A 14895-nucleotide genomic window follows, 5' to 3' on the forward strand; every position below is an offset into this window, starting at 1 on the left:
GTGCATCATCAGATGGGAATGGGATTGTTTTACAGGAACAATTTTGAGTGCAAATGCAGAGCTCTTATCAGGTTACAGTACAGCCTTTCCCCTGCCCCCGGGGTCAAGGGAGTGACCAAAACCACAGAGAGGCCCTGCAGGCCCGCCTTAGGACTGACTAATGTCGGGATGGAGGCCGTTGTGCCTCCATCCTCAATGGTGTCGTAGTCGAGTCCACCTAAAGCGAGCCCGAGGGGGGAGCGAGAACGAGACCAGATTCATATTGTGGTCAGCAGTATCAGTAGTAGTTATACTTGACCGGTACGTGACCACGAGAGCAGTCAGCTGCGCTCCGTTATACTTAACAAGACAGCTGTCTATAAGCGCCCATACAGCTCTCTTATAATGTGTCAATGTGAATGGGAGACCGAGGTCAAGACAGAGTCAAATGATGGGCGAGACCGAGTAAATGAAAATGTGGAGTTGGGACAGAGACCGAACTCGAGTGCCACAACACTAGTCCTCAACTAGGTCGGGAGTTGGTGGGGTCAGGAATTGTACTACTGAGACCATCCATCCATCCATCCTACCTTCATTAATTAATGAATTCATTCATTCATTATTCATGTATTCATGCATCTGTTATCGTATATATACTGTATACATACCGTATACAGTATCGATACAGACTACCTGCTGTATCAAATCAATGTCGCAAAACCTCGACTGTGAGGTCCATGTAATGGTAATTCCATTCACAGTTGCACCATCCATGTGTTATTTTATAGAGCACCCTCTTCACTTTTAACGCTCATATTATATTATACTAACATTAAAGAACCCGTCTTGAATCACCTGGTAATCATTTCTGGTCATCAACCCAAGACCCTGATGCTAAGGCAGGGTGGTGTGACGAGGGCAGCGATTCAGGAGTCCAGAGTTGGTGTTGTGGCTAGACTGCACTCTAGTATAGTAGCATAACCCATTTTGGGCGGGAACCCCTTTTGGTGTTTTAAACATTATGTTATAAATGGTAAATGGTGCATTTATATAGCGCCTTTATCCAAGGCGCTTTACATAGATTGTGCATTACATTCACCCATTCACACACACATACATACACCGATTGCAGAGGAAGCCATGCACATCGGGAGCAATTTGGGGTTCAGTGTCTTGCCCAAGGACACTTCGACATGTAGACAGGAGGAGCCAGGATTCGAACCGCCGACCCATGGATCATTGGACGACCTGCTCTACCACTTGAGCCACAGTCGCCCCTAATTTTTAATTTAGCTATTGAAAAATAGCAGATCTACAAGCTCATATCTAGGTCTGCTATTTTTGAAAAATCGTTAAAATGTGCCTAAAATCTTTCAGAAAATTGTCATGATTTAGAAAACAATTTTTTTATTTCGACGTCAGGCCTGAATGGGATAAGGTTGTCATCGATGATGAATAATTCAAACAAATGGCATCTATTCCAGCTCTGTGGCTGGATGTGTGCAGTGCACTGTATTTGTATGAATATGAATTGTTGCAAAAACCCCCCAGAAAGGACAGAGAGGCTAAACCCGAGGCCTGATGCACGACCTGAAGTGTCTCGGTAACCGTGAATGACCTCCCTGCGGAGGGAACCAGCCATGGTTGCTGCATTGATCAAAGGATATTTTCCCCCAACATCTTTGGGACTAAATGAGCCTCAGGTCCTTACTCTGCTCTGTCCTATAGCTCGTCTATGCTCGCTCCTGCAATGGTTATTTAACCCATTTTGACCCATTTGATCAGATTCTAAAAAATTCTTCTCTACATCCTGACAGTTTTCTGAAAAAGCTATGTTTCTATGTCAGTCGTTCTTCGAGTTAAAAAAATAGCAGACCTACAAGCTCGTAGCGCGCCACTCGGTGGCGCGCTATGAGCTTGTAGATCTGCTATTTTTCAATAGCTAAAGCATAACATAATGCTAACACCAAAAGGGGCTCCCGTCCAAAATGGGATAAAGATGGAAAGTGAAAAGACATACAGTAGACTTGTATATGAAGGTAGATGTGTTGCAAAATTCAAAAGCTTGTAGGTTTGATTTGAGCACTCGAAAAATGGCATCTGAACAGTGAAATTTGCACTTCCATAAAATATTCATAGTACATACGCAAATTGACATTTTGGAGTCACAAAGAATAAAATCTAATCTTGTGCAACCGTCAAGGTCTGATTTCTTTCTTTCTTTGTGTGACTTCCAAACTTCCGATTGCGTGTGTGTGTGTGTGGTGTACAGGTTACGGGTTCAAAGTTCAGTGATTTTGAGAGCTGAAATCAAATCAACAAGGCCTCCTATTCTGCAACATATCTACCATATACTGCAGATGTCCTTTCTTCCTTTCTTTTCGTCTTTACATAATAGTAGTGAGGATAACAGGAGCTTATAGAGCTTAGAAAATAAGGATAACGGGAGTGTGATCAAGTGCTTTTTCTTAGACATTTCTGGAACTTCTGCTGCTCCTCATTAGCCTATATCACACTATTATGTGTCTGTTGTTAGTTTAGAATCGCTCTGACTTATTGATTATTGGCGGTTATTGATTATCAGAATAGGTCAGAGGTCAGTATTGCCTTCCAGCAACAGAACCAGCCTTTTCGACAAAACTATAATAGCACAAAACTGTGTGCCACTATATTGGTTGTTTTGGGATAATTTGCAATAAAACAGGTGCAAGAACAAGTATTAACACCATGGAGGGTCAGTTCATGGTCAAGTGCCCAAGGCGGAGATTGATAAATAGGACGGAGATTAATGATATCAAAACCGATCGCATCGCTCCACAGCCTAGGAGCGCTTGTTGCCCAATCCTCGGTGTTGCACAACAGTGACACGTCATCGAAAATGTTCCCTGCCTGTTTAGCTGACGAAAACGAAAATCTTAAAACGTTCATAACTCGCGATCTAAATCATCCCGTCTAATTCTGAAAAAAGATCCTGTGTTAGAAGGCGCTCCGCGGTCCAGTCGCTAGTCGCGATAGATTTATTCTTACCTCCCGTTGTTGTCGATCGACTCTAGAGTGGTGTGGCTATTGTTAGCTGCTACACAGACATTCACAACAACTTCCGGTGCGCCGGTAAAAGTGGTCCGGGCACTATAAATGATGGGCACATTTTAGTAATGGATTAAATAGGTCCGGGCAAGCAAGGTGTTAACATCTGTTAGTAATCAATACCAGCGCACGTTGCATCAGAACATTTTATATTTCAATATTTTATGAATTCAATCAGTTTAAGTGCTACCACGACTCGCTACCAGGTTAAAAAAAAAGCCCCAGAACTCAAATGATGGCCATGATTGAGGATGAATAGTCCAGAGACATCGGCAGGCGGTCTTTATGGACTTCCTTTAAAAAAAGGCCCCATAACTCAAATGATGGCCATGATTGAGGATGAATAGTCCAGAGACATCGGCAGGCGGTCTTTATGGACTTCCTTTAAGTCCACAAAGTGCCCATTTCTTTACTTGTAACCTGCTGCAGGCGCACTCTCCTGAAGCCCGCAAATGTAGTTGGCCGACTTAAAAAGGGCATTTAAATCAAACTATGCAAGAAATACGTTTTACTCTTTCTCTATGCTTTCTATGCACAGAGTTGACCCCGGCAACAACAAGTAACGGGTGACGTCACAATAGTCAGAAGAATATTCACAATCACCCGAGGGGTAAGTAATGTTCTGAGAAAGCGTATCTTTTCACATCTTTCAATGTTCAGCTCAAATACCTTACAGTCAACGGTACGGTACACTGGCACAAATTAAATATCCACTCTCTGGATGGCAATGTAAACATCGGAAGAAAGGCCCTGGGAATTTCAGCACGCATGGATTTCATGACATCTGTGGTTTATATATATGGACATTCCTACATAAATGTTAGTCCACCTCTGGGTCACAGATTCTACTTAAGACAGTCCAAACTAACTACTGTAAGGCCCCGGCACAGCACTGTACATCATGTTCTGTTCTAGACTGTGAAGGACATTAACCCATTTAGGCCTGAAAATAATGTCTTCTAAATCCTGACCGTTTTCTGAAATACCTATGTTTCTAGGCCAGTATCACTCAATATTTCATGTCAATGACCCCAAAAATGATCTGTAATTGGCCTCCGACCCCCATCTGAAAATATGTTGTCCCCAGAAGCAAAGATTTGAGTTAAAAACGTTTGTTCTGAAAAAATATATTCCAAATTTGAGGCACATTTTCACGATTTTTCAAAAATAGCAGACCTACAAGCTCGTAGGCGCGCTATGAGCTTGTAGATCTGCTATTTTTCAATAGCTAAATTATAACATAATGTTTAAAACACCAAAAGGGGTTCCCGCCCAAAATGGGTTAAGGAAGTGTCATTTATGAAGGAATTTCAAAGGATAGTGAACATCCAACATTGACAATATCCAACGTGTGCATTTAGTCATGTATCTGCATAATGTAATTGCTTTGTCGCTGGATAAGTATCCCATCGAACAGCTGCGCCCGTTATCATTATTAGCCTTTTCTCCAAGACAGATTTATAATTTGGTACACGATGGCGTCACCACCCGCATCTGCGACACGTTGCGAGCCTACAACAGAGCATAAAATAGGCATTTACAGACTAGCAAAACACTAAAATGTAATTCCACTAAGCATAAGCTGTCGTGTGATGTACTTGGAAATGTGAACATTTGAATTGTTTTTAAGTACAAAAACAAAATGGATTCATGTTTTCAATTACGGCAGAATGAAGGTTTTGGTACATAATGTTCACATTAGGTGAAATCCATCAGCACTGATGAAGACTATTTGTCAAAGGAGTCGGTAAGTAAACATAACATTCGGACAGATGAAGACATTAACGTTTCAAAGGAGATATGGGGATTCAAAGGCACTCTGGAATATTATTACAATGGAAATGGCCTCCCTATAATAGGCTACCTCTGTTACACCCAATTAGGTAAAACATACGAATTGAGTCACGACTGAGAACGCCGTGAAGCGAACGTCATGTTCAATTGTGCGGCGCAACCTCTCTCATCGCAGTTCGGCCCTGCCAGAAATATTGATTAACTAACAGAGACCCGGTGGTGGAGAGCGAGCACGAAAAAAACCCCAAAACAAAAACAGACCTTAGGGTTTTTTTTAATTCAAATAATTTCATTTTGGGGTCCATGGTTTTTACATCCTCCCCAGACATGTCTGGGTGTTTGAACAACTGGACTTCATCAGGCAACACCGAGACGTCCTGCCAGCGACCTCAGACTGGAGCCATCGCCGCATGTGAACACTACATAATGTTGACGTTCAGAGCTGGCTCTGTCACACCCCCACCCACCCCGCACACACACACACACACACATACACCAACAACCTCACTCAACGTGACTGTCATATCATGTCCTTTGTCACGTCACCACAATGCACAAATACCGGTGTTACCGCCGTGTAGATGTCCTGTATTCAAAGGTTTTGGGCATCAAAATGAGAGTGCCAAGGTAAATATGCTCATTTTGAATGGGCCATTTCACACATTTTGTCAAACGTTTTCAAAAAACAACCGATCAGCAATTTCCGGATAGCCAAGTTGTTGATGTATGTTTTGTAACAATAAGCTAAACCTGCAAAGTAAGTAGAAACTAAAGCTGTCGTTGTGTAGTGGAGTGTAGGAGCTTCTAGTGCCGTAAAAAAACAAAAAATACATTATTTGACGTATTGGAGTAGAAATATAGAATTGAAAATAAAATAGCACCTCAAACTTGTACTGAAGTACAGTACTTGAGTAAAGGTTTTTAAGTTACTGCCCAGTAACCACTTTGTTTAGCCTCTGAACCTCTCTGCTAGGCAGACCAGACTCCTCTGACAGAGCTGAACCAGGTCCAAAAAAAATGTGCTGACAATTGAAAATTAAATTCTTCCCAACAGCACTCACACGTCAGTGCCAGTCATTAGGCCTCGTTCTCTCTGTAAGACTCGGCTGCTACAATTAGTAAATCCTGTCAGATTGGGATTCGGAACGCTTGACGAGCTGCTTTATTTATTACAGTGTGTTCCCCATCAGGAAAAGCTCATTAGAAAGTCCCGACCTGACCTTATCCATGGACTTCATGTTCCTGTTGGCCGTGCTGGTCTTAACCCATTTAGGCCCGAGGACAGTTCTAAAAACATTCTTCTAAATGAAAAACCTGTGGTGGTTCTCAACCTATTTCATGTCAAGGACCCCAACAATTATATGTAATTGGCCGCCGACCCCCGTCTGAAAATAATGTTTTTTCAGGAACCCCACGGAAGCAAAGATTTGAGTTAAAAACTCACTCTGAAAAAATGTATATTCAAAGATTTGAGGCACATTTTCACGATTTAAAAAAAATAGCAGATCTACAAGCTCATAGCGGGGTACCAAGTGCCGCGCTATGAGCTTGTAGATCTGCTATTTTTCAATAGCTAAAGTATAACTTAACGCTTAAAACACCAAAAGGGGTTCCCGCCCAGAATGGGTAAACCCACTAAGACCTGCAGGGGCCGATTCTACGTCATCGCCTCTGTCGGGTTGAAACCGCATAATGTCCAAAACCGTTGCTTTTCAGGATTCAAATTCAAAGATGGCGAAAAAAAAGTACCAGATCGACAAGCTCAAAACACGTCGCTTCGCGCCACGCTTCCGAGCTTCGTGGATCTTCTTTTGTGTGACGCTGTAATATGATCAATTAATTTACGAAATAATAAACGGGTATCTTCAGCCAAGTTTTACGGGTTCGAGTCCCAATCCTGGCAAACTTTGCTGTGTGTCTTCCCCCCTCAACTTACTGTGTATCTATCAAAAAGGCAAAAAGCCCCAAATATATTAAAAAACTAAAAAAATAATAATAATCTGCCCGACAGCAACAAAATAACTTCTAAATCCTACGTTTTCTGAACAATTTATGTGTTATAATAATACAGCACATATAAATAATATATATTTCAAGCTGAATCTAAAATGACTCACACAGATGCTTTCCCGGTTTCAATGTGCTAAGTTCTACTGCAGACTGTACGTTTAATGGAATCGGACAACGATGACAGGCCGTCCTGGCTGCGGATCATTTGGGGTGATGCATGCATGCATGCGGAGTATACTTGGCCCCCTGCCGTCCGTCCAAGTCCAACCTCCACCCCAACTCCACCTGATCACCGGGGACACTAATGTTCTTTTCTTTTGGCTTTCTCCAAATCAAATATTCATACCGAAAGCAAAGAAACGCTCTCGTTTCAAACTTCTCAACACTATAAACGGCGCGGCTGTTGAATAACTTGATAATCTGCAAGTCAGCCTTAATATCAATATGTGTCTGGTGTTCGTTCGCACCTGCGCAAAAACAGGAAGGCATATAAGGATAAAAGGCCCGAAAATGATGGAAAATGAATGAGTGACTGACTGAGTTCCCATCAAAATATTTTCAAAAGCAGGTAAACCGTAAAATTGTGGCCGCTGGTGCTGAAAGGGACGTCCCGGGCCGCAGACATGCAAGCTAGAATTTGCATATTTGACTCTGGAAAAAGAGTCAAGAGTGAGAGAAACAACCTCCCCTCCCTCTCTCCCTCCCTAGCTCCCTCCCTCCCTCCCCCTCTCCCTCTCCCTCCCTCCCCCTCTCCCTCCATCCCTCTTCCTCCCTCTCTCTCTCACAGCTCTGCTCGTGTGTGGCGATAGAGCCAGATATAAAACATATTGCATCCATCAATCACAACATCCCATTCTTCTCGCAGGCACAGACCAGAGAGAGACGTTGTCTGAGGACGAGGCCGGCCACGCCAAGCACCCCCCCCCCCCCCCCCCCCACCAAGTAAGAATTGTGAGGAAGACAAAATACTCGCTCAGACAACGGCCAGACGGGACCGGTCTCCATCAAGCTGAAATGTGTTTCAAATGGTGCTCCACGCGCACTCGTGCCAGTCCCCCCCCCCCCCGCCTTGACCCCCCTCACCACGACACGACAGTATTGACAATAACATTTTACCCATTCAGACTGGGATAACGTCTGGGTCGCTATGCCTTTCAATCCGGAAACGTGTCCACGTCACTTCTGAGACTCTTAAAGCCTCATTTATACATGACGGAGTCAGACCCCCGAAAATAGCAGATATGCAAGCTCGCAGCGCATCTTGAGTGAGACATGCTGCGAGCTTGCATATCTGCTATTTTTCCAGCATAGGACGTGTGTCGTACATGGTGAAGTATTAAACGAGGCATTAAGATTTAGACGGCGTCTTTACAATCATCCTCGGGTCTAAATGGGTGAACGCGGAGCGAGCAAGGTGAGTTCCACATTCAGACTGCGTGCGTCGTGGCGATACTACATCAGAGGAAAAGCTAGGGAGAGGAGAGGAAGAACAAGGAAGGAGATGCCGGTTTTCATTAGTGTCCGACTGATTTATTCAGCAACCTTGTGTCTTTCAAGTCTTTGTTCCCGGAAAACACAAAAGAATAGCCAGAACAGAACATGAAGAGAGCCTTGCCCCAAACTAGTGGTTATTGTGAAGGATATTTCCTATTCCTTGGCTGTGTGTGTGCGCGTGTGTGTGTGCGCATGCGTGCGTGCATGTGTGCGTACCATACATGTGTGTGAGATGTTGGTCACAAAACGATGACAAAGCTTGCACAAATAAACTAATTTGCATCAAAACGGTCGTGAGTAGATGCATTGTAGACGCATGTATTTGCAAGCAACCATTGAATTGAAACAATTGAATCACTATAGGGTCGACTTGCGTCGACATGCGGCACAATTGCGCCGACGACGTGCAACAGGACATATCACACCGCTGGGACGAATGCTAAAACCGCTTTGTTGCGTCTCGACCCATTGGTGTGGTTTGGGGCTTACGGTATAGAGATTAGGGGAGAAGAGTGAATTACAGTAGAACGTACTCATTTTTCACCATGTCCAGGAGCAGCCGTTCACCTTCCGCTTGGATCTGGACCCTCAGCGACGCCGGGTGACCCTGGAGACACGAGACAGGCGAGAGAGAGAGAGAGAGGACATGAGTGTAAGGCCTGGTTCATACATAGTTGCATGTAGTGTCGCATGTAGTGTCGCACACCCAAAAAATTCACCTGCTTTTACCTTAGAGTATATATGAATAGAGACGGCACCCGAGTTCTCCTCCCATCCACTTGCATTAAGTTGCTCAAAAGCGCATGAGGCGATTTCACTGTGCATTCTGGGTAGGAACAGAGCATTCTGGGATGGATTGGGCCCAAACACATGAACGCGCTGCCGCTGACTATCATTGCAGGCATTCAGCGTTCACGTGTCATCATGAACGTGCACAATGATAGTCAACGGACCAGCGCGTTCATGTGTTTGGGCCCACGCTGCAATATCAAATTCGGCCACTATGTCCATTTCGCCTCAGGGTTTCATCCGGGTGCCGTCTCTATTCATATATACTCTAAGGCTTTTACTTGTAGTGTGTGGTAAAAGAACAAGACAAGTGTTTAGTTGTACAGTTTTGTAGCAAAGGCTTGTCAATATCTGATGTGAGAAAGCACATGAGGACCCACACAGGGGAAACCCTGTACTTGTACAGTTTGTGCTAAAAGCTTTGCTCGAGCTTAATTTTTTCCTGCCTTGATCTCCTTGACAAAAATAAATGACACAATGGGAACTACGCACAAAAACGAACTTCACCCACTTTCTTTACTTGTAAAACTGTATTGTGACAATAAAGCTGATTCTGATTGCCAATCTATAAGCTTACAACGTGTATAGATTGGCGCGCGACACCCGTGCTCAACCATTTACAACTCTGCCTCAAGTATTAGTCTTGGACTGAATCACTGTATCCCTTTGATTGTGCAACCATGGTTGCCCGCCTCGATTTTTCATACACAGCGCCTTAGCCGCTAGGTTTAATAACCCATTCTGGACGGGAACCCCTTTTGGTGTCTTAACTATTGAAAAATAGCAGATCTACAAGCTCATAGCGCGCCACCGAGTGGCGCGCTACGAGCTTGTAGGTCTGCTATTTTTGAAAAGTCGAGAAAATGCGGCACAAATCTTTGAATATATATTCTTTCAGAAGACTTTTTTTTTTTTTTTCGACGTCAGGCCTAAATGGAATAAAGACAACAGTGGGGGGGAAAAACCCTGTTGTGCTGAAACAATAATACAATAAAATAGATCAAAGGGTGTTCAAAATAAAAGGGGTGGGGGAAAAAAGCAACGCAGATTTATTCCACTGTGCTGACAAAAGCTGGAACGAGAGCTGAAGTCACCCGGCTCTCCTCCCCGCGAGACGGAAAGAGAGCACAGCGTGTTTTCAATTGACGAGAGCAAGAGTTGTGGAATCCTTATGAAGCTACTTTGTATCTCAGAACAAGAGCCGAGAGGATTAGCTTTATGCTTCCATTCCATTTGACATTAATCCAACCAGAACCACATAATCTCCACACCCCTGAGTTGGAACGCAGAGAGAGAGAGAGAGAGAGAGAGAGAGAGAGAGAGAGAGAGCCACGCGTCTGACGGGTGGAGCAAGTGGCACCGAGTTGTATATCACCGCCGCTGGCACTCCGGTCACGCGCACACGCACACGCACACGCACACGCACACGCACACACACACACACACACACACACACTCTCTCTCTATCTCGGTTCCGCAGACACATTCTACTTGTCACTGAGGAGAAACGTGCTTGTGTAAACGCGCACGCACACACACACACACTCACACTCTCTGTAGTGTGTTTCATTCATCTCTCTCCATTCGTCTCTCTCTCTCTCTCTGTTTTATAGTACAGAGTACAGAGTGCGACTTTCTCTCTCGCACACTTATCTCCGTCTCACACACACATACACGATTACACGCTTGCGTGCTCTCGCTCACATTGGTTGTGGGCCGTCCGGGGTCATGTGTGGTGAACGACATGCACAAGCATACAGTCTGTGGGGTTTACGTCATTCGTTCACCTCTCACCCCCTGCAAGGCGCACTGACTGACGGAGCTGCTCGTCCAGTGTTGGGGAAAATAATCACTCCCGTGTTGTTTTTTGGCAGCAAATTTTGATTTTAGTTTTAGTCATCACGTCTCTTGAATAGTTGAGTCACCTGGAATGTTTTAGTGTTAGCCTAGTTTCAGTCGACTAAATGTCATACGGTTAGACTAAATCTCGGTTGATTTAGTCGACTGAAATGCATTTTGGAGGGCCGTCTTGATGCCGTCATAATGATTGATTTTACACTCTACAAGCTCACAACGCGTCGCGCTGCAACGCATTGTGAGCTTGTAGATCTGCTATTTTCAGCATGCAACCAAGTGTAAAATGACTCACGGCCACGCTACACCAGGCTTTTCTCGCTCGTTTACCCTAAACGCGCGGCCCGCGCATGCGTTTTTTTAAATAGGACTGGACCTAAATTAAACGCACGCACGGGGGTAAACGTGCACGTTTTGTGAGCGAAAGGCTTGGTGTAGCGTGGCCGTTGTACTGGATCTCTTGTCCACTAGTCCCTTCCTAACATTTTAGTCTAGTTTTTATTTGTTGACGAAAAATTAGTCAAAAGAAAACCCGGGTGTGGAAAATTTTAAATAGCCGGTATGAAGATGGAATGAGTGTCTGATTGGATGAAGTGAATCATGTGAATGAGAACGTGATGCTGAGGCGGCCCAATGAACGGCCGGCAGCAACTGCACTGAGTTTCCTGACTGAACTTGCTCTGCGCATGTCTTGTGACAGGCGCGATGCTCATCTCAATACTGTATATGTTGTTCCAGGGACCTCCAAGAAGATTTGAGTTAAAAATATTCGCTTTAAGAATATATATATAAAAAACACACACACTTTGCGTGAAGTGTGAAGTGATCAAACAAGTCTATGTAAGTAAGTCTATGAAGCTATCTATGAGGAAGCAACACAATTGAACACAATATGCAATATGCCTCTTTCTCAGCTAAGGGGTCCCTCGCCTGAAAAACATTGAAGACCCCTGGTTTACACTCCGAATAGTAATACATCCTAAATTCCTCCGCAACATCCTCGCATGTTATCCATCATGACATGTCATGTGGTATTGTCACTAAGATTTCTTGTTGAACTGTTTTGCAGATATTCACAGACAAATGTCTGTTGACAAATGTGTACAAAGGGATCCGATGATCGCAAAATCTTTCGTTTTGACACACGTCAGATGGCCTCACCATATGACATCACTCATGGATATATATGACAGAGCAATGTCGGGAGAAAACTCTATTTAACCAATATGTCCAATGGAACTGTTTGTTGCATGAGCATAATTCTTAGCCTCCCTATTTGGGGGTGAATATTCAGCAAACTTGGCACCGCCCTGCCTGAAAGCTGCAGGTTCATGGTCGCAGCGGGCGACCCCGTGTTTGATATGGTCGTGGCCGAGCCTCACGACCAGCACGATCCAGAAGTGGACCACGAGAGGGTGGTCATCAACATCTCCGGCCTGCGCTTCGAGACGCAACTCAAGACCCTCTCCCATTTCCCGGAGACCCTGCTGGGGGACCCCGAGAAGAGGATGAGGTACTTCGATCCTCTCAGGAACGAGTACTTTTTAGACCGGAACCGGCCAAGTTTTGATGCTATCCTGTATTACTACCAGTCGGCAGGGAGGTTACGCCGGCCAGCTAACGTGACCCTAGACATATTCTCTGAGGAGATTCGGTTTTATGAGCTGGGCGAGGAGGCCATCGACATCTTCAGAGAGGACGAGGGCTTCATCAAGAAGGAGGAGCGGCCGATGCCAGAGAACGAGTTCCAGAGACGGGTGTGGCTTCTCTTTGAGTACCCGGAGAGCTCGGTTCCCGCTCGCATCATCGGTGTCATTTCCGTCATGGTGATACTCATCTCCATCGCCAGCATCTGCCTGGATACGCTGCCGGTCTTCCGAAAACACGAAGACATCCTGCACAGAGTGCTCAGCAACTACACCTACTTCAAAGATCCATTCTTCATCTTGGAGACCTTTTGCATCATCTGGTTCATCTTTGAGTTCATGGTCCGGTTCTTTGCCTGTCCCAGCAAAGCCGGGTTTTTCAGCAACATCATGAACATCATCGACATGGTGGCCATCGTACCCTACTTCATCAGGCTGTGCGCGGAGCTGGCAGACACACAACAGGTCAGCCAGTCGGGCAAGCAGGCCAGCATGGCGTCGTCCGTCATCCGTATGGTGCGCGTGTTCCGCATCTTCAAGCTCTCGCGTCACTCCAGGGGCCTCCAGATCCTGGGACAGACTCTGAGGGCCAGCATGCGCGAGCTGGCCCTGCTCGTCTTCTTCATCTTCATCGGAGTCATCCTCTTCTCCAGCGCCGTCTTCTTCGCGGAGGCGAACGAATCGGATTCCCAGTTCAGCAGCATCCCAGTGGCCTTTTGGTGGGCTGTCGTCACCATGACTACCGTGGGCTACGGCGATCTGGTGCCCACCACCATCGGGGGGAAGATCGTGGGCTCTTTTTGTGCCATAGCCGGCGTGCTGACCATCTCCCTGCCCGTGCCCGTCATCGTCTCCAACTTCAAGTACTTCTACCACAGGGAGACGAAGCGCAAGGAGCAGAAGCAGTACCTGAACATGGCCAGGGGGGCCGCCGACTCGGACGACGATTTGAAGAAGAGTAGCAGGAGTAGCGGCAGTAGCGGCAGTAGCGGCAGCAGGTCCACGCTCAACATGGAGATCCAGGAAGCGTAGAACCGCAGCACGGACGACTGCCCCCCAGTGCGGGAGAAAGCGGGCAGCAACTTCCTTCCCTGACCAAAACCAACTACGTTTACATCACTAAGATGCGCACAGGCGTATAACCCGAGCAGGACGGTTATCTTGAGAGGGCATGCAGGTTAACTGTAAATGGAAGCAGTGGGAAAGGGGCTGCTGCCCCTCTGCTGTACTGGACATTAGTGCCCCGGTATGGGAATCCAGAGCAGATCAGTAAGGCTCATTGGGAGGTGGTGGGATCCATAGGAAGGTCCTCGTAATCTCCTGCTCCCTATATGGACTGGTGCCATCTCACTTTCTTAGGGTCATTGTCCGTGTCTGCATGGAGTCAAGTCTCATGTGACTGTTCTGTAGCTGTCTCGCTCACAAAACGATAGCCAAATAGTAGCCTAACCAGTAATAACGAATATTAACAACATATAGGGACGACCGATCAATGCTAACTTTATGATCAAACTGCCGGCTTGATCAAGTAAGAACAATTTACGATCAGTTTAAGTTCAATGCACTATAATATCGCTGAAAACACGCGGCTATGATTTTTCCGGCATTCAGGAAAGGCTGAATCAGCTCCCAACTGCCAATAAGCTGACATGGTGAACAGAGCAGCACCACAGAGTTTGCAGCCATCTCTCCTGTCTGTCAGGAGGGGAGTACGCCCTTTATGGCCATATGATTGTCCGCCGCTGTCTTCGTCAGAGTAAAAGTGCATAGTAAGTAAGTAGCCTTGCCGAGCCATGAGGCCCACAGGGCAGGAGCCTATCTCCTGTTTCTGTAGCGTGAGGCAGCTTGGTGTACAAGTACACCCCCTGGACATGACACTAGTATGTCACAGGGACTTACCCCAATACAACCCTTGGTGCTGAGTGTCAAGCAGGGAGGCACTGAGTATTTGGTATGACCCGGCCGGGGATTGAACCACGACCTCCCAGTCTCAGGGCGGACACTCTAACCACAAGGCCACTGAGCTGGTAAAAGTGCATAGTGCATTCAACAAAAGGACGTGTGTGTGCTAGCATCACCACCCAGCAAGTGTTCCTTCCTCTGCTGGGGATGGATGATGTTGTCCTGCCAATGCCAAAGCCAATGCCAGTGGTCTCTCCTGAGGCCAAACAGCTCAGAAAACAGCCCGGTCACATGGTTCATGTACTCGTTTGTCACTCACGCGAGCCCATAGACTCCATGC

General features: G+C 45.8%; 2 protein-coding genes across 2 annotated transcripts in view; one reads left to right on the forward strand and one right to left on the reverse strand.

The window, feature by feature from the left end:
- Positions 1 to 14895, reverse strand: part of LOC306915129 (disintegrin and metalloproteinase domain-containing protein 12-like) — a gene marked incomplete at its 3' end in the record, with an annotated part of 95751 nt that overhangs the window by 52639 nt on the left and 28217 nt on the right. Inside the window, exon 4 of the mRNA XM_079492378.1 lies at positions 8898 to 8971. Coding sequence (XP_079348504.1) covers positions 8898 to 8971 — 74 coding nt within the window. The remainder of the gene's footprint in view (positions 1 to 8897; positions 8972 to 14895) is intronic.
- Positions 12339 to 13685, forward strand: LOC306915922 (potassium voltage-gated channel subfamily A member 2-like; the record flags this gene model as incomplete). Its single annotated transcript, XM_079493591.1, has 1 exon — positions 12339 to 13685. One exon carries the CDS (start codon positions 12339 to 12341, stop codon positions 13683 to 13685), a length of 1347 nt encoding a protein of 448 aa, XP_079349717.1.

Source organism: Electrona antarctica (genome assembly GCF_951216825.1).
Source record: "Electrona antarctica genome assembly, chromosome: 22".
Taxonomy (NCBI): domain Eukaryota; kingdom Metazoa; phylum Chordata; class Actinopteri; order Myctophiformes; family Myctophidae; genus Electrona; species Electrona antarctica.